Source organism: Onychomys torridus, chromosome 18 (genome assembly GCF_903995425.1).
Source record: "Onychomys torridus chromosome 18, mOncTor1.1, whole genome shotgun sequence".
NCBI lineage: Eukaryota > Metazoa > Chordata > Mammalia > Rodentia > Cricetidae > Onychomys > Onychomys torridus.
Genome location: NC_050460.1, coordinates 31,910,677 through 31,937,568, shown reverse-complemented (window position 1 = coordinate 31,937,568; position 26,892 = coordinate 31,910,677). Strand labels below are relative to the sequence as shown.

Below are 26,892 nucleotides of genomic sequence, written 5' to 3'. Positions count from 1 at the left end.
ACTAGGGACAAAAGGGTACATTAAATAATGACAAAGGCTCAGTCTACAAAGACAGCAACTCAAAATGTACATGCACCACACAGTAGAGTTTCTAAATACACAAAGCAAACTTTGATGAAGCTGAAAAAGGAAAAACAATAGAGAAATGACCAATTAGGGTTATTTTCTTTAATGGTCAGCACTGTGGGAGCTACACTCTATAAATTTAAGTGTTTTGCTCAATTTTTCATAATTCCTAGTAAGTTTTCAATTTTTATGAAACACTTTACAAATTTAAGAATAATTTAAATCACGCCAAGTTTGCCTTCAGCCATCATGGAATCAAAATGAATAACAGAAAGACAACTTGAAAATCTCCCAACACTTGGAAATCAAATACTAGGTTTGAAAAATGGAAAACTTACTAAAAATGTATGGAAAATTAAGTAAAATACTTAAATCTATAGAATGCAGCCCCCACCCTGCTGGTGGGGAAATCTGTGCCCATTAGTAGGTTATGCTGGGACAATGGAAACGCCTCCAAGGGCAAGCTTTGTTATTAACCAAAGAAACTTCAAGAGGAAGAGCAATGCCAACTCAGAGCCAGCAGAAATAAAGAAATGATCCAAGAGCAGAATCATGGAAATTCAACAGCACAGCAATACAGAAACCTAATGAAAACAAGGTGACTGATTTTAAAAAGTCAATGTAGCCTGCTATAATCTTGGCACTTGGGAGGCTCATGGGAAGCTGGATTTGGGCCAACCTGGGCTATATAACAAGAGATTGCCTCAGAAGAAGCCAGGCATGATGGCACACACCTGTAATCCCAGCTACTTAAGAGACTGAGACAGGAAGACTGTAAGTTCAAGGCCAGCCTAGGCAACTTAGCAACCCTAACCTCAAACTGAAAATTCTAAAGGGCTAAGGATGAAGCTCAGTGAGACCACTTGCCTAGTATGTTCAAAGCTCTGATTCAATTCCCAGTGTCACAAAACAAAAACAAAGGTCTGAAGAATGTTCTAGAAAATATCAATCAGTGTTCTTCAAGTGTCAAGTTCATGTAAATCCAAGGAAGACCAAGAAGCTTTTTCCTATTGGGGGAGACTAAGGAGATACTATAGTTGGGAATGTTTAAGTGGAAAATCTCATGGGCTCTGATTAAACTGAACTAGCATTCTGTTAATAGTACCAATGGGAATAAAGCAGAACCCACTGATGTTTTCACCCAATAAGAGAGAACATATAATACTTCATTAGACAGAAGCTCTCTGTTAACAACACAGTTCCTCTTACTGGTAATATGTAAACAGAAGAGAACATTGGTAATACTGGAAACTTAATAAGTTGAGTATGACCTTGACACTCTATCCCAGGATAAGATATCCAATTACTTAAAGATATTCTCTTCTTATTCAACATACTTCCTTCCTTTCCCAGTTTACAAACAATCCCAAAAGAACTGGGGACATCCCAGGGTCTGCCCGGGCCTGTTTTAATCAGGATTCTGGGAGCTCAGATACTGTCTGGTATGGCTGCTGAGTGAATCTAGGACTCTACTCAAGCAGTGAGCTATTTTAAGTAACTTTTTAACAGCTCTCTCTCAGATATTTAAGTGTCTCTCAAATATCTGGAATGCCATATGGTTCTGGAGCACATTCAAACTTAAGAGAATCTCAAGGCAAAAGAAAATTCTAGAAGAAGAACATCCTTCCCAGTATCCCATGTGACAAGAAACAACAGCTTCCCTGATCTCCAAGAAAAATGCAGACCTGAGAAATGACTTCACTCTCTCCCTGTATCCTCCTCCTCCTCCTCTCTCTTCTTGCTCTCAGCCTTAGATGCTCAGACTGTGCTGTCTCCAGGAGCTCATTGCTTCTGAACAAAGTTCAGTGTTAACAACAGCCGCAGTGGCCCCTTTGAGCCTTTGAAACACTGATGGAGTGTCAGATGGGACAGATCTGAATGCCTGAGCACCCAAAATATTATCTGTTGAAATCTGTCTTCATCATGAGGCTGTAACCTGAGCCCAGGACAGATTTGGAAAGAGAGCCATCTCTCCTTGTCCAAAGATCCAGCCAACTGTGGAATGAGTACACATGCATGTGCATGGACACACACACACACACACACACACACACACACACACACACTTGCTCATGCACATATGCTTGTGCACTCTCAAGTGATTGTGTCTGGGGATGGGGAAGTGGCTCAATGGGTAAAACCCTTGCTCTGTGAATGATGAGTATATGAGTTTGAACGCTCAGAACTCATGTCAAAATTGGGTGCAATTGTGTGGGTCTGTAATCCCAGCGCTCCTATGGTGAGATGAAAGGCAGAGAATTCCCAGAAGCTCACAGAATAGTTACCTGGTGGACAGAAGCAGCAAATAACAAAGAAGCCTTGTCTAAAACAAGGCAGAAGATGAGGGCCAACACACAAGGCTGTTCTCGGGTCTACCCACAAGCTCTGTGGCTCAAGTATGCCTGCATTCGCATGTATAAATCTGCATAGACACACCTAATATGCATATGCACACTATATGTAAATATACACACATAAAAGATTGTTTTCTGAACCTCTACAGGCTTCTTCCCTTCCCCTTCCCCCGTTCTTATTCCCTAAATGATACAGTGTAACACCTGTCACTTGCACTGAGTGTTGTGAGTTGTGCAGAGATGATTTTCGGCACATGGTGGGTTTGTGTGGGCTCTCTGCAAATCTCACAGCATTTTCTATTAGGGATCTGAGCATCTGTGGCTCTCACAGGATGTGGGGGAGGTCCTGGAATCAATCTCCCATGGATACCGAGGGATGAAGACTATAAATAGATGCTTGTCTAAACGTTATGATACTCACTAATGAGACTGGATGAATGTGACCTTTGTAGCCAAATAATTGCCCTTGTATAGACACTGCCTTTCTTGGAGCTCAATCCATTTCTCAATAATTTCCATCTTATGAGTAAACTCAGTACACACGGGACATTTTCAGACTTCTCCCAGACTAGACATTTTACCTTAATGTCTCTAATCCACGACTCAGCCTGTTCCAAATTATCTTCATTGATTTCAGCAAGTTTTTCCCGCCAAGCAATTGCCTGACCATCAAACGTCACAAAATTGAATTTGCTCTTGTATCTCAGCTGTTCCTGGAAGAGACAATTATTATTTAACCATAAAACCACTCAAATGTAGACAAAGATGAAGAGAGTCTCTAGAATATCCATTTTTAGTTCTAGAAGCTAGCTAAAAATTATGTTCAAATGAAAAAAAATGTTTCTGCTGCAAAAAAGCATTTGAGTCAAAATTATGCAGTTTGGATGTTTGGCCTCTATAGATGTTACATATGAATGTATAGGTAGTATTTATTACATGTCATGTAAGCAATATTGTACTGTAACATTAAATACTGACTTTAATACTGGGCGGTGGTGGCGCATGCCTTTAATCCCAGCACTCAGGAGGCAGAGGCAGGCGGATCTCTGTGAATTCGAGACCAGCCTGGGCTACAGGGTGAGTTCAAGGAAAGGCACAAAGCTACACAGAGACACCTTGTCTCAAAACAACAACAACAACAACAACAACAAAATACTGATATTAATGCTATGCTAAATAAGCATGTTAAATGCTTAAAGAAAGAAAATTCAAAATGTCATCATTTTGGCTACCACCTCTTGGGAAAGGCTATTATTTGGTAGAGACCTATTCACTTGCCTTCCGTCAGCCTTCATGTCCCCTGCCCTGCCATCCACCCCCACCCCGGGGAAGCCGGTTACACGCTCTATTTTGTATTTCTTAAATAGTCTCTATTCTTAGCACAACAGACTCATGACAATATGGTTACAGGTATGGGGACTGGATTTAGAAGGCAACCTGCTACCAAGAAAATGATTCAGAGGCAGCCCAGGTGAATGGGACAGAAACGGTCTCCATCACAGGCCTACCCACTACCCATCTGCAACTTTGAGGCCAGTTCATACAGTTTCCCTAACAGACATAGGTAATTAAATTAAAAATTCAGGGTAATAAACATCTGGGAAACAATAGAGAGTTCTGTGTATCATCGGTGAGACATAACTTCAGGCAGATAGTATTGACACACACCTCAGTGACCCAGGGGTGATGGTGACCAAAGGACCCAACGGAGGACAGGTCTGATTGCCAGGGAGCACGGAGAGTTCTAGAATGGCAGGGGAGCATTTCTGGACTGTCTTTCTCAGGGACCCTTCAGTGCAGTGTGGTCCTGTCCACTGCCCAGAGCCACTACAGACAATGACTGTTGGAGGTGTGTTCATGAGACACCAGCCCACGCACACGAACCTGACTGTCCCACCTCACCTGTATGAGCCGAATGATCTTATCCTTCACCAGGTCCAGTTTGCTCTTCATTGAGTGTGACGTGTCAATGAGGACATAGATAAAATCTCCACTCACTTTTCCAAAGAGGACTCGACTCCCATCTTGTAGCCACTTAATCCTAGACAGGAAAGAGTATCCAAGTAAATGGAGTCTATGGACAACAAGGTCCTCTTCATCAGGACCAGAGCTACAGAACCAGAGCTCTGCTACACTGTTTATGTCTGATCTTTGGTGAATGGATTCTTTACTTCCAGGGTCTTTTTTTTTTCTGTTATTTTGTTGTTGTTGTCTATTGGTTTTTTATAGAAAAAAAACTACATTTGAGGCTGGAGAAATGGTTCAACACTTAGGATGGCTTGCACCTCTTACAGAGGACTCAAATTCAGCTCCCAGCACCCACATTAGGCACTTTACAACTACCCATAACTCCATCTCAGGGGGACCCAACACCCTCTTCTGGCTTTTGAAGGCGCTCTCATGTGCACACATGCAAACACACACACACACACACACACACACACACACACACACATAAGAAATCTTTTTTAAAAGAAAATTTTTACATTTTGACTAGCCCTCTTATCGGGCCCCTCCACTCTCCACCAATTCGAGCAGAACAAAAACCAAAGGAAACCAATACAGTGGAAAAATAGATGTAAAGAAAGCCATAAGCGGGGGGGGGGGTGGGGGGGGGGGAGAGGCTGGGGGGAGGAGCAGGAGGAGGGATGAGAGGGGGATTTGTGGTTGGCATGCAAAATGAATAAAAAATTTTCTCAAATATATATATATATATATATATATATATATATTTAGAAAGCCATGAACAAATTACTTCTAGTTCACTACTGTGTGGAGGTTCTCAGCTGTGACTTCAGAGGTCCTGAGTGCAGCTCCCTCCAGAAGCCTTTATAGGGTGTGTGGGCAGGACAGAGGAAGCCTATAGGGTTCTGAAACAACTCGGTGCTAGGTGGTTGTGCGCACAGGGCTGCTGCTGTACTCAGTACTCAGAAAAGCATCGCAGCGCGGGTTGGGTGAAGAGGACAGAGAAAATGTCTTAGTGAGTGGGGGTCAGCAAGTCTTGGCAACTGGAATTTGCAGGGCAAAATGCCAAATGGCAGTTACTGTCTAGAAAGGCAGAGAGACCGTGAAGGCTACGGAGCAGGAGGTGGGAGATTCCTAATCCAGATATCTGCAGGGTAACCTGGGGATTTGGGTTAAGTGGTGATCAGGGCATGATGTGTGTGAAGAAATTACAGAAGCCAAGGAGAAAAATCATCCAAAGCTCACTGGAGCTTACACACTAAGAATAGTAGTTCATTTTCCCAGCCGTCAGAGCTAAGTGTCAAGGGGAATCTTCACAATGGTGTCACCTTACTAGTAAAACAAAGCAGCCCTAGGGTAAAGACTATGTGGACTTGAGCTCGTGTAACTTAAAAATACGACTTTGACTCAAACTGGATCTAAGCCACTTAACACTATTACAAAATATATATAAAAATGCAGTAAAGGCTAGCATCCAACAACATAAAAATTCAAAATGTCTGGAATCCAGAAAAAAAAACTAGAAAATGACTCTCGGGTGTACCGGGAAGGAGGAGAATATCCACAATCAGTAAAAAACCTGATCAACAGAAATAGAGCCCCAAGCAACCCAGATGTTAGAATGATCAGAAAAGAAAAGGGTGTTACATGGTCACTACCAATGTGTTTCACATGTCCCAGAACAGAACCAGAAGAGAAACAGAAGGCATAAAAAAAGATCCTAAACATTGCAGAAGAGGAAGTGGAAAGAATGTAAGAGACAGAGAATGGAGGAGGGCATGTGAAATGCAGGAGTCCCAGATGGGACGTGGTGTCAAACTCATGAACTCAAAGCAGCTGTGGTTACCTGTACAAGATCTGTATAAAACCAAGTCAGTCAGCATCCCAGCATAGATGGGGGAAGCACTCTCCAGGCCCCAGGAGAGCACTTACTGAGGAACTATCCGCAGAGGATAGCTGCAGGGCAGGGGTAGGGAACACCTTCTTTTTGGAGCGTCCTCTCAAAGACAGGTTTCCCATGCTCCAATGGACAGCCCCATACCCATTCACATATGGGCAGCACTAACGGGACTTAGTAGTTAGAAGAAGAAGAAGAAGAGGAGGAGGAGGAGGGGGAGGAGGAGGAGGGGAAGACAATGACATAAAATTGGAGCAGGGATATGTTAGGGGTTGTGGGTGGTATTGGAGGAGGAAATTTCTATTTCATTACATATATGTAATGGAATTCTCAAGTATAAATACAAACGATAATAAATGATAAAATTTAAAAGACCCTTAACAGGACTCCTAGAGGGAAGCATCTGAGGTGAAAAGTAAATTATATAGCATTAATAGTAAGCGAGACAGCAAAAGAAAAGATCGGGGATTTTTTTTTTTAGGCATAGCAGTAAGAAACAATTCAAAGTGAAACAGAAAATCTGAAAGACCAAATTGTGTAACATACAAGAAGTGTGTCTGTAGACTCTACAGCAGACAGGGAAGGGAGAAATAGAAAAGATATTCAAAAACATTTCTATTTTGATGGATGCAGTGTGCCCTACAGATTCAAGGAGGTCAAAGAACCCAACAGAAAAGAAGAGAAGAAACCACAGCAAAGTATATCATGAATTTGAGGAAACCCAGTGATTAAAGGCAGCCAGAGGCAGGGAAATTCACAGTGCATTCAGAGTCTATGAATAAAAATCTTTTTATCATAAACCATACAGGCAAGAATACACGGAAGATTTTAAAAAGAAACAATAAAAATTTCAAACTAGAATTCTATACTTAGCAAAAAAATCTTGTAAAGAAGGGGGTGGTAAATTAAAGGGGTGTTCACTCTAACAGTGCTAATACAATTCATCACTAACAGACTTGAACCACAGCAGATACTGCAAAGCTTTTCAGGCAGAAATGAAAGAAAGTCCAGTGGCAGTCCGGATTTATATAAAGGAGTAAAGAGTAATAGAAACAAGCAGAAACAAATACAACATGTTCTAACTCTTCATCATGAGATTAGGACATTAGACTCTTTGTATTGCCTTGTTGGGCTCATAAAAGCAGCACATATGAAGTCCATGGTAACTGGAAAAGACAAAGGGGGTGGACATTGTATATTCTTATACACTAAGAGGTATGATCTTGTCTGAAGGCAAACTGGGAGGTTAACATGTACAGCACAAATGTCAACTAGTCACACACATCAAGACAAAACTTTGACAGGCAGGGTTAATATGACAACCATGGAGACCAAGGGGATTCATAAAAAGATAACACAAAAGCTAAGAAGTGAACAAAAGGGAGACAAGGCAGATGGAAAAAATTTACAAGATCTCAGATCTAAATCTAGCCACGTTAATAAATATGAATCATAACAACACTACAATCATTGTCTCCAAGAAGCCCAGTTAATTACAAGCCAGAGATAAGCAAAGAGAAAAGGATGGGAAGAGATAAACCATGAAGACCATAATCATTGTTAAGCTAGAGTAACTAACTATTCTGAGTTACTAACTATTCAGCTATCGGATTAAGTACATTTCCTAATAAGGAATTTCAGCAGAGCTGAACAGGGCATTTATATGATAAAGGAGCTGATCCACCAAGTGGATACAACAGTCTGCAACATATAAGCACCAACTAACAGAGTTTCAAAGTCTTAAGGAAAAGCTGATAGATCTGAAAGAACCACACAGAAGTGACTCAGTGATTTCGACAATTTTCTCGATAGTTTAAAGAACAACTAAAGAGAAAATCATTAAGTATGGACGACTAGCACAACACTTCCAACAAAATGAAATGTATAAATGTAACTGACATATATAGTACACTTTCCAAGAAAAGTTAATGCTTTCCAAGTTCTATGCCCTAAAACCTTTCCACGGAGAAGAAAACTCCAGGCTTCAATGGTGTTACTGGTGAATTCTGCCAAACATATAAGGTAGAGATGGTGCCAATTCTCAGAGTTCTGCAGAAAATAGAGAAGAAGAGCTTCTTCCCATTCTTGACGCCAGGAAGGCAAGGGACAAAGGGGCCCAGATGGGGGAGTGCGCTGCAAGCAGCGTGTCCCCTGCAAAACTGGAAACACAAACCAGTCAGCTCTGAGGCCACAGCAGGGAGACTCTGGACACAGGGACAGCTTTCTGTGAGTAACCCATCACTATGTGGCTTTTGAAATGCTGGGGCTCTGGCTATAAATACTGGGCAGTTGGGAATCTGCTCATATGGCTTTGTAATATAAACGGCATGAGGACGGAAGGGACATTCATTTTCAAATGACTGTACAAGGCTGCCACTGGCTTAAACCCATTAGAGTCAGCATCTGGCATAATCCACAGAGCAGATTTACAAATGTCATCACTATCCCCACTTCATAATCAAGGAAACAGATGCAAAAAGACATTAACTAACTTGCCCAGGACATTAACTAACTTGCCCAGGGCCAAACAGCTGGGATTTTCATCGTTTTTTAATTTCTTATTTTTCCAGTTCACTGAGACCTCAGGCTGATACCCCTAAATGAATTTCATCTCCATGGTCTAAAGCTGTCTCCTGACATTTGAAATCTGAGGGTGTTAATTTAAACTATCCACATGGAGTCAACCCTGAAGTCATGGTATCAGTACATCATACTCAAGAGCATAGCAGATTGTAAGAATACAGCAGGATAAAGACAGATAGGAGATTGTGTATTCTCATTGTTTTCTAATATATATATATATATCATCTGATTATTTTCCAATATGTCACAGCTACATAAGAGTTGCCTTGAGATGAAATGTTCTGTAAGAGAGCAGAGGTGCAATATAGTCTGCAGTATACCCATGGCCCACAAAACCCTCCAAAGCACAGACAGAAAAGTATCCCTTAATCCCCTAATAGCCCTTACTTCAAAATTGCTCCTTTGGAAGCTGAGGTTCCATTTATAAAGTGCCTGTCACAAAAGTGTGAGGACCTCAGCTCCAATCCCCAGCACCTACATAAAAGCCAGATGTAGTGAAGCGTGTCTGTAATCCCAGTTCTGAGGAGACAGAGACAAGTCGCTCTCTGGAGAACATCAGCCAGCCAGTCTAACTAATCACTGAGCTCCAGGTTCTATGGGAGACCTTGTCTTAACTATTAAGATGGAAAGCAATTGAGGAAGATATTAGACACCAACCTCTGTCCCCTTTCCACATGCATGCACACCACTATGCACACCACGCATGCACGCATGCACACCAAGCATACACAATAACACCTCCCTGTTCTGTTTCTGATGAAATCTGAGTACTGGTATTTCCCTTTGGTTAATAATGTCATCATCAATAATCTATCAGATGGAAACTTTGACAATGTTGGCCACTTCACTTCACTGAGCTCATACAGTATTTCACAAGAGACTAGATCGCTAGTGACCACATACAAGCATACCAACCTCCTCTGGATCCTGGCCAGGGCTATGTGAACTCTCTCACTGTACCATTTGCACTTCTCCTTGGTAATGTTGACGTGGACCAAGGTCCCATCCTTCCAGGGGACATGGATGAATCGGCTGCAGTATTTGGCATGAACTGTCTTCCTATTGGTATCCTAAGGAAAGGACAAAGTCATGGGCTAGAGCAGGTTCTTAGAAACAAATAAGAATAAGAATAAAAACATGACTCCTCATATGGCCCCCAAAATAACGCAAAACAGAATAAAATCGGGTCATCTCTGCCTCCATTTTGTATCTGTCTCTGATTCTATCACCTGGTGAATCTGCACATTGACATGCTAATATCCGAAGGAGTGCCTGAGTATCACATAATAATGGCTAACATTGCACCTTTCTGCAAGAATCAGGACTAGGAGCGACTGAAACCTCTTACTGTGCACTGTCCTGTTCCAGATCCGCGCCCGGAACACAATAACCCGGAAAAAAAAAAAAAAGGCTGCCTGAAGGTGTACGGTAACCCTGCAATTATCTGGATTCCAGGAACAGCAGAGCCTCAGAGACACATGACTCTATAATGAGATGCCCCACCCCACAGTAGCAGTAACCATCTTACAGGAACCAGACCACTCCTCTCAACGAGGACAGTAACAACTTCAAACCTCACAGATCCAGAACTGAGACAAGATCAACTAGATGAAGCTTGCCTGGGACCGCTGAAGTGTGAAACCCTTCCCTTCTGCCCCTGTTCTTCCCGCATGAAGCCTTCAGTTCAATTCGGTACCCCAAAGACAGACTTTGGGGTCCACGAACTCCTTTGTCTGTACTTTGCAATGTGACCAGAAGCCACGTTGATGAAATCTTTCTCTGCCATTCACCATGGCCCTCTACCTGGGCCTGCCCCTCTAACTGGAGTGTGGGGATGTGGGTGAGCCTGTTCTGTGGGGAGTCCCAGGGCTTGCGCTTTGGGGCTAAAATGATAATGAAACAGCCACTCAGAAACCATGTAAGGAAAAATAGCCAGGTAGCGCCCTCATCTCTACTTTATTTGTACGCCTCTTAGCACGCATCTCCATAGGGAGACCATTTGCTTCTAAATTCAACAGGCATGTTCTGGTGCCTGCTCCATAGACAGCCCTGTGATAGAGATCATGGACAAGGGCAGAAGTACACATGTGATCCCATTTGGTGCTTGGAGAAGCCAGTGATTCCTGCAAGGAGAGGGAAGAGAGGGGAGGGGAGGGGAAGGGAGGGGAGGGGAAGGGAGAGGAGGAAGGAGTTAGAGAATAAGAATTGATCCCTGAGAACCTGTTCCCTATGCTGGATACCTAGCCCATCCTTTCTAAAGGGGAAGGAGCTCGGTCCCACCTTATCCTGATGCGCCATGCTGTGTTCAGGCCCATGGGAGGCCTGGCCCCTTCTGAATGGAGACTGAGGAGGAGTGGATGGGCAGAGAGGGAATGGAAAGAGAGGAGGGAAGGGAAACTGTGGTCAGTATGTAAAATAAAGAGGAAAATGTTAATAAAAAAATAAAATCAGATTTAAAAAAAGAATTGATCCCTGAATTTAAAAATTCATATATCCCAGTTTTCATGGAGAAGTGGGGATTTTGCATCATCAGTAGATTCTAGAGCACATAGAAAGGGAACTGGAGAGCTGGAGAAAGAATGGATCACATTCCTTGGAAGAGTTGACTTCTAAGGAAAAACAGATGAGGTGCAGGGAAAGGCCAACACCGGTAGCTGTCACTCTGAGGGGATGGGAGCCCTGTGCACAGCAGGAAAAAGCCATTTAATGCATGCGTGCTGTCAAATATCCTACAGGAGCCTGGGGAGAGGGCTCAGTGGGGAACATGCCTCCTGCACAGGATGAGGAAGACCTGAGTTCAGATCCTCAGCACTCATGGAAATAGCAGGGCCTGGCAGCATACACGGAACCACAGTGCTGGCTGGCATAGAGTGACAGAGACAGACCCTGGCCAGCCAGTCTAGCCCAATCAATGAGCTTTTGGTCCAGTAAGAGACCATTTCTCAAAAGAAGAAATAAGATGGAGAACAGCACATGCCATTGACCTTTGACTCGCCCCACCCCTGCCACACCACATACATGCATGCATTTGCTCACAACATACCCATACATCTCTCTCTCTCTCTCTCTCTCTCTCTCTCTCTCTCTCTCTCTCTCTCTCTCACACACACACACACACACACACACACACTCCTAAAAGGCATGCGTATAAGCTGATGGAAAGTCTAGAAGGGCAACACTGAGGGTATAAAGTAAAAGGAGGAAAATGAATGAATGAATGAATGAATGAATGAATGAATGAAAGATGAATCCATACATGGAGAGTGTTCCATAGGAGCAAGGTCAATTCTTCCTGGGGACAGAAGCCTTAATCCAAAGTGAAATTGGGCCTCACGGCTGAGTGCTTGCCTCCAGATTTCTCTAGCACAGTCAGCTGCCATTCGCAAGAAATGGCACCCAGTTGGGTTTAAATAGCTGTGGGATTGATTGTGCTGGCTACCTGAACTACTCTAAGATGGGAACAAGTTATAAGGCTGTGTGCGAGGGGCAGACACAGAGACACTGGAAGGGTGGCAGGAATAATCACTGCAGACCCCTCTGGGGCCGACAGAGTGGTGGCAGGCACGCCACAGAGGGAACGCCTTTGAAAGTGGTTTAGTTAGAATGGATTGTGTGGGCTACGTTTGCAGTTCTTCCTAATAACAAGGTCAAGGGCACACCTCCGGGAGGGAGGGGAGTGATGGGGTGGAGGAGGAGGAGGTCATTAAAAGAGGGGATAAAGAAATGAAAGATCCCACTGTCGTCCAGGTTGTTCCTGTAGATCTCATCCATTTCTCTGTCATTGGGTGATCCTTGGGTCTTTCCTAGGGTCCCGTTTTCTAGGTAGCCTCCCTGGAGTTGTGTAGCAGTCTAGTCATCTTTGTTTTACATCTAGTATCCTCCTATGAGTGAGTACATACCATGTTTGTCCTTCTGAGTCTGGGTTACCTCACTCAGGATGATTTTCATCCATTTGCCTGCAAACCTCATGATGTCATTGTTTTTCTCTGCTGAGTAGTACTCCATTGTGTATATGTACCATATTTTCTTTATCCATTCTTCAGTTGAAGGGCATCTAGGTTGTTTCCAGGTTCTGGCTATTACAAACAATGCTGATATGAACATAGCTGAGCAAATGCCCTTGTGGTATGATTGAGCATTCCTTGGGTATATGCCCAAGAGTGCTACAGCTGGGTCTTGGGGGAGATTGATTCCCAATTTTCTAAGGAGGCGCCATATTGATTTCCAAAGTGGCTGTACAAGCTTGCATTCCCACCAGCAGTAGAGGAGAGTTCCCCTTGCTCCACATCCTCTCCAGCATAAGCTGTTTTCTGTGTTTTTGATCTTAGCCATTCTGACAGGTGTAAGGTGGTATCTCAGAATCGTTTTGATTTGCATTTCCCGGATAATTAGGGATGTTGAGCAATTCCTTAAATGTCTTTCAGCCATTTGAAATTCCTCTGTTGAGAATTCTCTGTTTAGTTCTATAACCCATTTCTTAATTGGACTGTTGGGCATTTTGATGTCTAATTTCTTGAGTTCTTCCAACAGTGGGAGTAATGAAGGGCAAGGTTTGAGGGAAAGAAAGCTTAGGGGAGCAGGAGATCCCAGCTGGATCAAGAACAGAAAGGGAGAACAAGGAATAACAGGCCATGATAAATGATGACCACATGAGAACAGGAATAGGCAGAGTGCTGGAGAGGTCCCCAGAAATCCACAATGATACATCGTCTGTAGACTGCTGGCAATGGTCGAGAGAAAGCCCCATCTGACCTAGTCTGGTGATCAGATGGCCAAACACCCTAACAGTCGTGCTGGAACTCTCATCCAATAACTGATGAAAGTGGATGCAGAGATCCTCGGCCAGGCCCCAGGTGGAGCTCCAGGAGTCCAGTTGTTGAAAAAGAGGAGGGACTGTAAGAGTGTGAATTGTTGAGAACAAGATTGCAAAAAGCACAGGGACAAATAGCCAAACAAATGGAAGCACGTGAATTATGAACCAAAGGCTATGGAGTCCCCAGCTGGATCAGGCCCTCTGTATAAGTGAGACAGTTGATTATCTTGAACTGTTTGGGAGGCATCCAGGCAGAAGAACCCGGACCTGTCCTTAGTACATGAGCTGGCTGTTTGGAACCTGGGGCTTACACAGGGACACTTTGCTCAGCCTGGAAGGAGGGGACTGGATCTGCCTGTACTGAATCCACCAGGTTTAAATGAATCTCCAGGGGAGTCTTGGCCCTGGAGGAGATGGGAATGGAGGGGAGGGGATGGAGGGAAGGTAGAGGTGGGGGTGGGAGGGGGGAGGACAGGGGAACCCATGGCTGATGTGTAAAATTAAAACACAAATATAATAAAAAAAAAAATAAAAGGAAAGAAAAGAAAAGAAATGAAAGATCAGAGAGTCAGAAGGGTCATCCATACGGGACAGACATCCTGAAGAGTGAAAGCAGAGCTTGGGGTCAGTCGTGGCAAGGGAGAAACTCATCTTCAAGAACAAGAGCCGGTGAGGTGGGCTCAGCACAGCTCCAAGGAGAGACTGCGACAGTCTGATGACAGAGTCAGAATAGTCAGGAAGCAGCCAGAGGAGAAAAAGCCAATGGGTCCAAGAGAGAGCCCCACCTCTGCTGCGGAGGATAAGGATTCAAGGGTCACAGCGAGACAGGAACCGGGAAGGTCAGTGGTGAGGACAGGGTTTATCAGGGACAGGCTGCCTGCCGAGGGGAGTGGCGAAGGGAGTTGTCCTCTACCACAGTGCCTTCCCTCTCCTTCTCAACCACATCCCTGGGGCTGTCACACAAAAGCTTCCTCCCTGCCTATCTCTCAGTCCCATGATGTCATTTCCCTAGAAATCTGAAGCACAGCCAAGTGAAGCAACAGCAAGCCATGAAGCCATGTGTGTGGAGGCAGGCTCACAGAAAGAGATGGCAACATGGCAGCCCAGATGATCCCATTCCCACCGGCCCCCACCTGCCACAAGAGGATCTCCTACCAGCTGGGAGGCCCGGCAACTTCATCCCTCTCCAGTGTAAAACTGAGAGCACTGACTAACTGATAAACCCTGTCCTCATCACTGACCTTCCCGGTTCCTGCCCGCTGTGACCCTTGAATCCTTATCCTCTGCAGCAGAGGCTGGGCTCTCTCTTGGACCCATTGGCTTTTTTCTCCTCTAGCTGCTTCCTAAGGTATCTTGATGAAACAGAGCACAGAGCATTCCCAGGGCTGATTCTCTACCTCTAACATCAATGTCTGTGAGAGAGAAAAGACCACCTCTACAGGGCATCTCCTACCTGCTAGGCTCTGTGCTCAGGTTGTACCTCACAATGCCCAGTTTAAAGATATAAAGGAGGAAGCTACAGGCAGTGAAATGATCCCCGCCTCTTCATCCATCTTGGAAACCCTACACAGCGAGATCTTCCTAGTCGTTAACTTCTCAGATGTGCAGAACTATACCACATCTAAACCAGTGCTTATATAGATAATCTTACAGGGGATTTACCCCCTAGCTACCAGGGAACCCTAAAGGATCTACCCATTTTACATCCACAGTGTCTCCCTACTAAATACATGGCACAACCTTAGGAGTAACCCAATTTGGGAACCATGGTCTGAAAATATGAAGAAACAATGTTTTTCCTCCACTATCTATGGAAGAGAAGAGTTAGCATAATTCTCAACCTCACCGTGTCATTATGCATTAACATAGGAAATATGAGCAAAGCCCCCTATTTATAAGCCATATTCTTCAATCTGGCCCTTAAATTTTCCTTGAGACTGATAAGAAGGAATGGAAAGTTCAGCATTAGAGCTGGCCCAGGGCCTGCCATATTGCCACAGTGGGCTATGTCAAAATCAGCAAGGATTTTAATGCTTTTAAATACCCGGGACTGAATATTTTCTGAGTGCAAATTTAGTTACGGATGACTTCCTGAACATGACTGAATGATGTCTTCAAAGCTAGAAAACTGTGCTCGGGAGGAAAGCCACTAATGAGATTTCCCCTGTGCTGCGGCAATTACTCTGCTTCCTAGGATACGCCAGGAAGCCAGCTTTTCGTCAATGCAGCATTTTTCTAATTCAATTTATATATTTTCCTCCTGTGGTCCACTGTAAACATGCAGGGGTAAGGAGGTAAAAGCACAACATGGGGGAGCCTGAACTGAGCCACTAGAAGAAAACAGCCCAACTGGAGAGGCCGGGGCAGGCAAGGAGCTGGGTGGTCAGCCAGAGTGGCAACACATCAGAGCAGGCAAGGTCCCCTCTGTTGGATCTACAAGCCTCTCAGTAATGGCCTTGATCCTGAATCACAGTTTTCAAGGATAAATATATCAAGTGACACAGTATTTGAGCAGGGCCTTGATCCTCTCATGTCCTCCATTTCCAACACACACACACACACACACACACACACACACACACACACACACTGATTTTCTGCTTAACACTGTGACATTGCTTAGTCTCTCAGGGCGTATCAACAGCTGATTCTGAGTATTTTGGTCCCTGCTCTACACATGCACATGACTATTTCTCAATGTGCAGGCCTTGGTCCACCACCTGGGTGTTTGCTGCAGTTTGTCCCCATTATGTTGAGCTTTAGTCCCCAACATGGTAGTGCCGGCAGGTGGTGCCTTTAAAAGGGGATTAACAGACACTCAAGTATTTCTGTAGGCATGAGTTAGGTGTCTCAGAACTAGTTACCTTAAGAGTGAACTGTTACAAAGTAGGTCAGCCTCCCAGTCTCTGTTATTTCTCTTGTGGCTGTCACAAGATACCCGACAAACCCAAGTTAAGGAAGGAAGGGAGGGAGGGTTTGTTTTGGCCCATGGTTTGAGGGTACAGTCCATCATGGTGGTGAGGTCGAGGCAGCAGGAGTGTGAGGCGGCTGCTCACATCCCATCTGCAGTCAGGGAGCAGAGAGAGACGGATGCTGGTGCTCAGCTCACTTTCTCCTTTTTACTCAGTCTAGAACCCCAAGCTGTGGACTGGTGCTTCACTTGTAGGGTAGGTTTTCCTACCTCTCCTAACCCACTCTAGGAACTCCCTTATAAATATGCCCAAAGCTTTTTCTCCTCGGTGATTCTAAATGAAGTTGAAAACCAACATCAGCCATTGCTGATCACACCTACCTCCTGCTTCTCTCTTCTCCCGACCCCTGCCTTCTCTCTGAGCTCTGCTCCCTATGCCTGCTTTCCTTCTTTTCCACAGTGAGTTGACACAGCATGAGGTCTGCACCAGGAACTGAGCAGATGCTACGCCATACTCTTTGACCTCTAGAACTGTGAGCTAAATAAACATCTTTTCTTTGTAAATTTCCCAGCCTCAGATATTTTGCTATAGTAACACAAAATGGGCCAGCTAGGACATAAGTAATGTAAAACCCTGTCCCCGACTCAGACCTAATGACTCAAATGCATAATGTGAGAGTTTAGAAATCATTCATACTGAGAATAATTTGGTCTTTGGGAGCCAGAGTCAGACACTGTGAGAAGCTGCATCCCCAGGGACCTCATTTGGTATAATGGAATTAGATCTTTCAGAGCTTGAAACATACTCATCTGGTGCTATGAGTCTTTGGAGAATCTGATTTTATGTTTACTGGAAATCCACTATATACTGGCAGGTGCTCACTGGAGTAAAGCACCTTCAAGATGCTTGAAATTCAAGAGGACCACAGAGATGCCTGGTACTTTACACACTCACCAGCTGTTTCTCCCTTCCACTCAACATGGGGGAACAAGGAGCCTCTCATCTGACATAATATTGAACAATCCAGGCACTTATAAGACTTGAACTTCTATTGGCCCAGCTGGTGGCTTGGGTATAATTCACTTATATCTGCTGCTATAGCTCAAAAACTTGAGTGTGTCTCCCAAAGTGTCTGTGGTGTAGGGCTCCTGTGTGGAAGTGATGGGAGGTGGGGAAGCCCTAAGAGGTAAGGTCTGCTAGAAGATGCTGCTGCTGACAGGAAGTAATGCTGTGAGCGCTCAGGTTACCACATGATGACATCATCAGCACATCAGCCTTCTGCCCATGACTGTTCCTCTTTCCGCTTTTCTGTGACAGAGCTAGGAGCTAGGGGACTGCATCAGGGGCTAAATAGATGGTGTCTACCTGGTAATAGGGCTCCACACATGTGAACTAAATATAAGCTTTCCTTCATAAATCATCTAGCATCAGGCATTCTGTTTTGGCCACTAAAAACAAACTAAGATACACAGAAGCCATGCCCAGGCCTTGATGACTCTCATGGGTACCTGTAGCTGGAGACCTTCTCTCCAGCCCTGTTAGTCCAACAACCCACTTATAAAATAAACACACGGACATTTATATTATTTAAATTGCTTGGCCATTAGCTCATGCCTACCCTTGTCTAGCTCTTACTCTTATATTTAGCCCATTTCTATTAGAGATTCTTGTGTCCCAAATCATTTGGCCACTCAAAACAGACTAGGACATGCAGAAGCCATGCCCAGGCCTTGACGACTCACATGGAAACCATTTAGAGAAGGTGGAAAGTGAAGGGACATCTGTCTCATGGAAACCCTAGATGACTCCCTCCCCAGCCACCTTTCAATATGGCCTTTCCCTTGGCATCTGATCCAAGGAAGGCTTCACACACACCTTGCCCCCAGGCAACAAGAGAAGACCCACAGCCCCGGCAGCTTTCACCTACCGCGCTGGTCTGCAGAGACTCATCTTCTGGCTTGCCTTTTATATCAACAACTCCATCAGCATGGCGGAAGGAGCAGTCAGCAAGGACATCATAAAAGGTCAGCTTCTGAGCCTTCAAGCCATATTTCTGGAGCCACTTCTGAGAATCCCATGTGTCTTCTCTGTTTTCCTTACTCTCAAGAGATGTTGATCCTGGAATCATAGTTCACCAGCTACTCATATTGCATGACCAGTTCCTCCAACACTCCCAACCTCATATTTACCAGTCTGGAACATTCCTGCTGCCAGACCATAGAGCCCATGTATCTCTTCAGGAAGTATACTGTAGCAGGACTTGTATTTTTTCACCTCATTTCCTCCTCTATGTATATGGACTGGCCTTATACCAGAATGGCTCTGGCTGAGAGACCAGGGTCATGTGTCAAGAAAGCACCAAATACAGGGTCAGAAACTCTGGGTTCAAGTCCAGGCTGTGCCATCTACTATCTTAGGCAAGTGGCTCAAATGTGATTCACCACCCATTTGGCCATTCTGAAGTCAAGCAAATATCTTCACCTGCAGATAGAAGATGGTATCTGCTTGGTCTACTTGAGATTCTGATTTTATATTTATTGGAAATGCATTCTATGCTGCTAGGCCATTGGCATAATGCATTCATTCTATTCAGTATGGGAGAAGGGTGGGCTTTTCTTTTGACACACTGTTAACTAATCCAAGGACTTCTAATGCCTGATTTCTATAGACCCAATTCATGGCTTAGGTATAACTCACATAAAACTAGTGATATGATTTAGAAATGTTTTGAGAGTGGATCCAAAAGTTTATGTGGTAGATATTGGTCCCCAACGTGGCAACAGGGCCCAGGTGAGTATGTTTTCTAATAGGCAGTTCTCAACATCAGTGGTTTCTAAACTCCAGCAGCATGCATGCGAGTCGGAAGGTCTGAGATGGAAGCCAAAATTTCAAATCAGTTGTGTCTCAGTCACATGAATGTGCTCTGCAAAAGGGGTTAAAAGAAGGAGGTCCATGCAGCCATCTAGAATGTCTCGTATCGTATCGTCACATCTCACAGGTTATAGCCCAGAAGGCTAGCTATCCACCAGCTTTAGGCATATTCTCCTCTGGTGTCTTCCAGAGGCTATCAGTACCACTGTGTCCCGCACCCAGGAAGGACTGGTTCAAGGACTGACCCCAATGTGAGTACCTCGATCAGAGGCTGCTCCAATGCCTTGTGATGATATAGCGTTTACACAAAACCTACACACTTGCTCCTGTCCACTTCAGATCATCTCTAGATCACCCATAACACCTGACACCAGGCAATGCTTGTAAACAGTTGCCATACTGTACTGTTTAAGGAACAGTGACAAAACCCTGCACATTGCTGGTACAGTGGCTTTTTCAAAAAATATTTTTGATAATTTTTTTTTTTATTTTTAATTGGGTTCAGTCCTCAGAGCCTGAAAGTCATTAAAAGCTGCTCCTGGGATTTGTGCTCTTTTGTGACAAACACTGAACTAACAGGAAGGGTTAATTTCTGCTTACCGTTTCTAGTCCGTCATCTAGAGAAGCCAAGGCAGGAACCCCAGGCAGGAACTGAAGAAGAGGCCACAGAGGAATGTTGCTTCCAAGACTCACTCACCTTGCTTTCATAGACAACCCAGGCCCATCTGCCCAGGTGGTGGCACTGCCCCACAGTGGGCTGGACCCTCCCACATCAGTCATTAATCAAGAAAATGCCCCCCAGACAAGCCCACAGGCAGTTCTGGTGGAGGCGACTCCTTTTTTTGAGGTTCTCCTTCCCCAGGTAACTATGGGCTGTATCCAGTTGACAGAAGCTAGCCAAGACGGGGTTAGAGAGCTGGCTCAGCGGTTAATAACATGTCCTGTTGTTGCAGAGGGCCCAAATGGGTTCCCAGCACCTGCACTGGGCAGGTCACATCTGCCTGTAACTCCAGCTCTGAAGAATCCAATGTCCTCTTCTGGCCTTTGAGGGCACCTACAGACACACACACACACACACACACACACACACACACACACACACACACAATTTTTAAATAGAAATGGACCTGGGGGAACAAAACAGCTTGCAGTCCATTAGTCCTCAGCAATATGTAAAGAGGCTGCCTGCCCATAAGCATGTCAGATGAGCTGTGCCTCAGAGCTGTGTCTCTGTACAGTGCCCTGACCTACTGGAGTCGGAACTGATCAAAGCTGGTTTCTGCTTTCGAACCGGAAGCCAATGTGGCATCCAAAGCCCCTCTGAGCACCATCCTGAACGCCAGCCATTGGCTTTCACACAAACCACAGTGTCCTCCAACCCTTCTCAAAAAGTTCGAATCAGATGCCTCCCAGAGCTCCCAAACCCTGAGCTTCCCTTGAGAGCTCCTGGCACCATGGCAAGCATCTAAAAGACGTGGCTGCTTTTGGGGGGGTGTGGGTGTGGGGGAGATCAGCCCCCTTGGAGAAGCCTTCCTGTGACTTCTTCAGCCGTTGTTAATTACTCTCTGTGTAATGGTCCCATTCTTCATTTTCCCCGTTCAGTCAGGGCAATGGGAAATAAGTTTTTCATTCAATGATTTCCATAGCAACACATATCCTTTTGCATATCTGTTTCAGGGGCTATCTTCTTAGAAAAAGATGAAGGCCCTTCATCAAGCATAAGTCCAAATGTAGGGAGGAAGAACTTTCTGGGAGCCATATAAACCAATCCTATTAAGGGTTTTTAAAGAGTCCACCCAGGCTCCCAATTACCCTCTGAAAGGAGGTGAAGACCCCTTCAAATCTGAGTTTCCTAAAAGAAATCAGAGGCAGCCCAGCAACCAAGGCAGAGAGCTCAGGCGTGCTGAGCTGGAGAGATGAGGGGAAAGTGAAGTGTTTTTCATATTCATTCATTGCTAATTACACCAATTAGTGGCTGAGCCTTGTTAGCCTGAGAAGGGGAAGGAGAAGGCCATCATCTGTTCATTAGCATCGCTCACTAAGGGATCCTTTTCCAATTCTCCTGCAGTTATTTTAATTAAGAGTGCCGCATGAATTCACACCTTCAGAGCCTTCGCTTACTGCAGAGGTGTGAGCTCACAGGGATGCTGATCACAGGGCCCTCAGCATCCACATGACAGTTTGCTAAGGATGTTCTTGGTGTTCTGTGCAAGGGAAGCAGACTGGAGCACATCCATGCTGCAGAATTTACTTGCCTGGTCCTCTCCATCCTACTGATCAGTCTTTATATATATATATAAAGGCTTGAAGCCATCTGAATAATGCTTTAAAAAAAAAAAAAACCCATCATGGTCTAACCAGGAGCACAATCAAAATGATATTGGGTATGGCTTATCAGTACTCGACCCTTCAGACACTCATACGCCTACCCTCAAAGACAGATCCTTAAGGGGTACCATCAAGGATTTACTACTTGCCCTACAAACTGCACCCTCTACCCTCTTCCACTGAAAGCTACTCAACTCCCACATCATTCCTCCTTGTGCTGTCGGAATGAATGCACTCAAATTCTAGAGAAAACATTAATCTGATGATTCTCCCAGTGAACACCACATGCTCTGCAACCCCACCCCACCCCCCGCCACTCCCCACTGAGTGCCGATTGCTGCTACTCAGAAAGAAGGCTCCTTAGGCAAAAAGCTGGGGAACCTAAGAAAACTTGGGGATTATTGATGACTTCATTTTCCGCCTTTTCTCCAGAGTGTGGGCAAGGGGGCTCCCCACAAACAGGATTCCCAATCCTGCTATATGGGAATCTGAAGCTATTTGGTTCCAGAGTCTTTCTGTCCAGGGAATTATTGGTGGGGAGGGACTTGTGGTCTATAGACCAGAGCCTGATACACACTGGAAGGGAGGGTGGGAAGAGAACAGCACAGCTGGGAACTGAGGGAGATGGACAGGACTCTAAGAAATTCCAGTCCCTGTCCTGCTGGGTGACTCCCTCAGAAGCAGAGGAGCTGCAGTCCTTTGGTTGAAGGTGATGAAGCCTGCTTTGGGTGGAAGCCAGGGGACAGCTGGGGACAGTATGGAAGGAGCCGGAGGTCCACCTCTGAGCAGTTACACACGTTTCTGTGCTTGTCTGATACCTTCTGTTAACACACATTTGCTAGAGCAAGTGGATGCCATCCCTGGCGTCCTGGGCACTGCCTGTGAGGGCTGAGGCCCGATGGGGGTTCCCTGAGGGGCCTGGTGTTGGATGTCAAACTTGTGCCTGAATCTAAGCAGGAAGCTCTGGACTTTGTATCAGGTCACTTGCAGAAGCCTCTCAGAATCTGAAAATCTTAACTTCAAGGGAGAATGAAGTAGAGTCCCAGGGAGTTCTAGGCCTGTTCTCCCCTGGAATACTGTAAAGCGATTTTATGTATGTATGTATGTATTTATGTATTTATTTATCTATCTATCTATCTATCTATCTATTTATTCATTCATTCATTCATTTATTAATTTATACCTCCTTCTTGTTAATTCTGTAAAAATCAAACTATGGTTTCCATTGTGATGAAGGGGCTCTGTTGCTCACCCAATTTGTTTATTCCAGTCCTCGGGTCACTAGCTCCTAGCATCCTCTGAAGGTGGAGAAGAAAGGGGGAGAAAGGAACTGAGACAGAAAAGAAGCGGGTTTGAAAAGGAAGCCAAGCACTAAGGAAGAGAACAGGAGGGGTAACAAGTACCCTTTGGTCCACACTTCCCTCTCTTTCTCTTCGGCTCCATCCCTCTGAGAGATGCGCCAGAAACAGCTTTCAAGGTAGGCAGCATCTGGGCTTCAGGAGGACGCTAAACCCGAATACCTGCCACAGACTAGTTGGGGGCGCGGGAGTTCAGTCCAGTGACAAACCCGCACGGGGTTAAGAAGAAGACATCACCAGGAGCCTGGGCCGCAGGAGAAGAATCACAGACAGCATGCTCTGATGAGCCTGCCCTCAATGGCCATTTCAACTGGGAACAGCTGAGGACCACTGAGGCCGGCACCAACCTGTACCTCAAACAGCAACTTTAAAAACAATTGGGTTGGGAGCTAGGGAAATGGCCCAGCAATCGAGAAGACCAGGGTTCAGCTCCCAGCACCCACATGGTGGCAAACTACTATTTGATACCCTCTACTGGCCTCTAGAAGTACTGCACACATGTGGTGCACAGACACAAAATAACCTATACACCTAAAATTTAAAATAATAGTAATAGATCTTCCTTAAAAACTTAAAAAAAAAAATAGTCAGGTTGTGGCAAGATCTATAGACCAACTCAGGATTTGGATATAAAGTGGACAGATGAGGCTAAGAAGAGAAAAGTCTAAACAGACTTTGGGAGTTTGGGAAATTGTGACATCTGAAGTTCACGTTAAGTATGTAATGAAGGCTGGGTTATTGGCCTTTTATTTCCAGATTGCAACCATCCTTCAGCTTCCCTTCACCTAGAGTCTTTGTGAACAGCTTATTTCTAAATACTTCCATTCTTGGGCTCCTATTCCATTTCTCCATAGTGTCCACTGAAGCATGAAGCAATGCACATTTCTGAGGCCTCTGTCTTAGCTCATTGTTCTATTGCTGTGAGGAGACACCATGACCATGGCGACTTACAGAAGAAAGCGTTTAATTGGGGGCCGGCTTATAGTTTCAAAGGGTTTGTCCATTCTCATCATGGTGGGGAGCATGGTGGCAGGCAGGCAGGCAGGCAGGCAGGCGTGGTGCTGGAGAAGTAACTGAGAGTTCACATCTGATCCACAAGTTGCAGGCAGAGAGGGTGAGAGAGACTGGGCCTCCTGGCACATCTCCTCCAACAAGGCCCCTCCCACCCCAGCAAGGCCACACCTCCTAATCCTTCCCAAACAGTTCCACCACCTGGGGATTATTGAGGGCCACTCTCATTCAGACCACCCCAGTCCCATTTATCTTATCTCTGCTACTCTTGCTATTGTTAACAGCCAAACCACTGCTAAACCCAAGACAATACGTATTTGTGTGTAGGTTTGTTCCTAAGTATTATAATTTAGCTTTTACATTGAGGTATTTAATGCATTTTGAGGTGATTTTTTTTTGTTTTTTTGTTTTGTTTTGTTTTGTTTATGGGTGAGATGAGAGGCCAAGAGCATTGTGTATATGTACATCCAGTTGCTCCTATACCATTTGTTAGAAGGTTATTTTCCCCACATTTAAATTTCTTGTTACCCTTGTCAAAATTAAATCTACAATAAATACATAAATTTACTGTGGGGGCATCTTGAGAACCTACGCATCTGTGTTTTCAGAGGGTTTTTCTGTATAGTCTTGGCTCAATGGAAACTCATTTTGGAGTCCCAGATGCCTTTGAGGTGGCTGTTTTCTTGCCTCAGCCTCACAGAACGCTGAAATGACAGGCCAGTACCACCACACCTGGCGTTTACCAATCCATTTTTGGCTAGTATTACACAGCCTTTGTTATTACAGTTCTGTTATAGATTTTAAAGATAAGACACACATATCTTCCAACTTTGTTCTTTTTCAAGACTGTTTCTGGCTATTCTGTGTCCTTTGCATTTCCATATGAGTTTAGGAACAGCTTGTCAATTTCTGCCAAAAAAGTCAATGGAGATTTCTTGCAGAGATTGTGTTAAACTTCTAAGTCAGTTTAAAAGAAGCTTATCACACATCTCAACAAGCTTATCACACAATTTTATTAATGTCAATGTCTGTATCTTTGTTTCAATATACAAATCTTATGCTGCTTTCATTAAATTTTCCTAGTATCTAAATGTTTTTGCAAGTGTATGTGTGTGTTCATGTACGGGCGTGTGTGTGTGTATGTATATGTGTGTGAGTAGGGGTGTGTGTGGGGGTGTGTTTGTGTGGTTTTGTGAACACAGGTGCATGTGGAGGCCAGAGGACAACCACAAGTGCCTTCCCCAGGAACACCATCCCTTCACTTGAGACAAGGTCATGCATTGCCCTGGTGCTCATCAATTAGGCTAGAGTGCTTGGCCAGTGAGCCAGAGATGCCCCTCTCTCCACCTCCCCACCCCTGCAATAATAAGCATGTGCCACCATGCCTGGCATTTTACATGGGTTCTAGGGATCAAACTCAAGTCCTTCTGTTTGGGAGGCAAGCTCTTACTGACTGAGTTATCTCCCTAAACCCTTCATTTTAAATTTTGGTAGATTTATAAATGGCATTGCTTCCTTAACTTAGCTCATGGCCTGTCCCTTGCTAATCTATAGATCATCAAGAAGCAAATCATCAAAGCAGAAATACTGCTTTGATGCTTTCTCCAGCAACCACGATGAAGTCTTTATTGCTCTGATAGTTCCTTTGTGGATTCTGTGGAGTTTTTATACAAGTGACTGTTATCTGTAAATACTGTTTTACTTCTTGGGTGCCAAGATGGGAACTTATTCTTTTTCTTGGCTAGCTGTACTGGCTAGACTCTCCAGTTTCTGTTTAGCAGAAGTATCAAGAGTGGACATCCTGTCTTTTCCCTAACATCAGGAAGAATATTATCAGGCTTCCATTGGTTAGTCTGGCTATGCATATTTCACAGATGCTCTTTCTCAGGTTAAGAATGAGGCTTTAGGGGCCAGAGAGAAGACTGGACAGTTAAGAGAACTGGCTACTTTTGTGGAGAACCTGAGTTTGATTCCCAGCATTCACATTAATTGGCTCACAACCAGCTATAAATCTAGCTCCAGAGGATCCAATGCATCTGGCTTGATAAATATCCCCACACATGTGACATACACACACAAGGACACACACACACACACACACACACACACACACACACACACACACACAATTTAAAATAAAACAGAGGCTGGAGAGGTGGCTCTGTGGTTAAGAGCACCTATTGCTCTTGCAGAGGATCTGGGGTCAGTTTCAAGCACCCACATGGCAGCTCATAATTATCTATAACTACAGCACCAGAGGTTCCAACCCTCTCCAAACTTCCATGTGGACCAGGCATACACATGATACCTATACATACATACATACAAGCAAAACAGTCATATACTTAAAATAAAAAGAAATATTTAAAAAAAAAACACAAGAAAACATTCTTTTGGTTTTTCAAGACAGAGTTTCTCTATATAGCCCTAAATGTCCTGGAACTAACTCTCTCTGTAGACTAGGCTGGCCTCAAACTCATAGATCATCTGCCTGTGTCTCCCAAGTACTGGGATTAAAGGTGTGCATCACCACCACCAAGCTGGAAATAAATATTTTTTAAGAGTGATCTTAGACTTCTGTTTTCATGAGGTTTTTTGCTTTTGTTTTGTTTTTGTTTTCACAATGGGATATTGGATGATTTTGTCAAATGATCATCCCATCTGTGTGGAGATGACTGTGGTTCCCCCTAATGTTCTGTTAGTATTGTATATGATATTTGTTGACTTTTAGATG

The 26,892-nt window shown here is 44.4% G+C and overlaps 1 protein-coding gene across 1 annotated transcript in view; it reads right to left on the bottom strand.

Moving 5' to 3' along the window:
* Positions 1-26,892, bottom strand: part of Vwa3b (von Willebrand factor A domain containing 3B) — a 103,529-nt gene that overhangs the window by 65,146 nt on the left and 11,491 nt on the right. Inside the window, exons 2-5 of the mRNA XM_036167150.1 lie at positions 18,518-18,708; positions 9,781-9,935; positions 4,323-4,461; positions 3,002-3,133 (exon numbers count right to left, since the gene is read on the bottom strand). Of these exons, the coding sequence (XP_036023043.1) occupies positions 3,002-3,133; positions 4,323-4,461; positions 9,781-9,935; positions 18,518-18,708 (617 nt within the window). The remainder of the gene's footprint in view (positions 1-3,001; positions 3,134-4,322; positions 4,462-9,780; positions 9,936-18,517; positions 18,709-26,892) is intronic.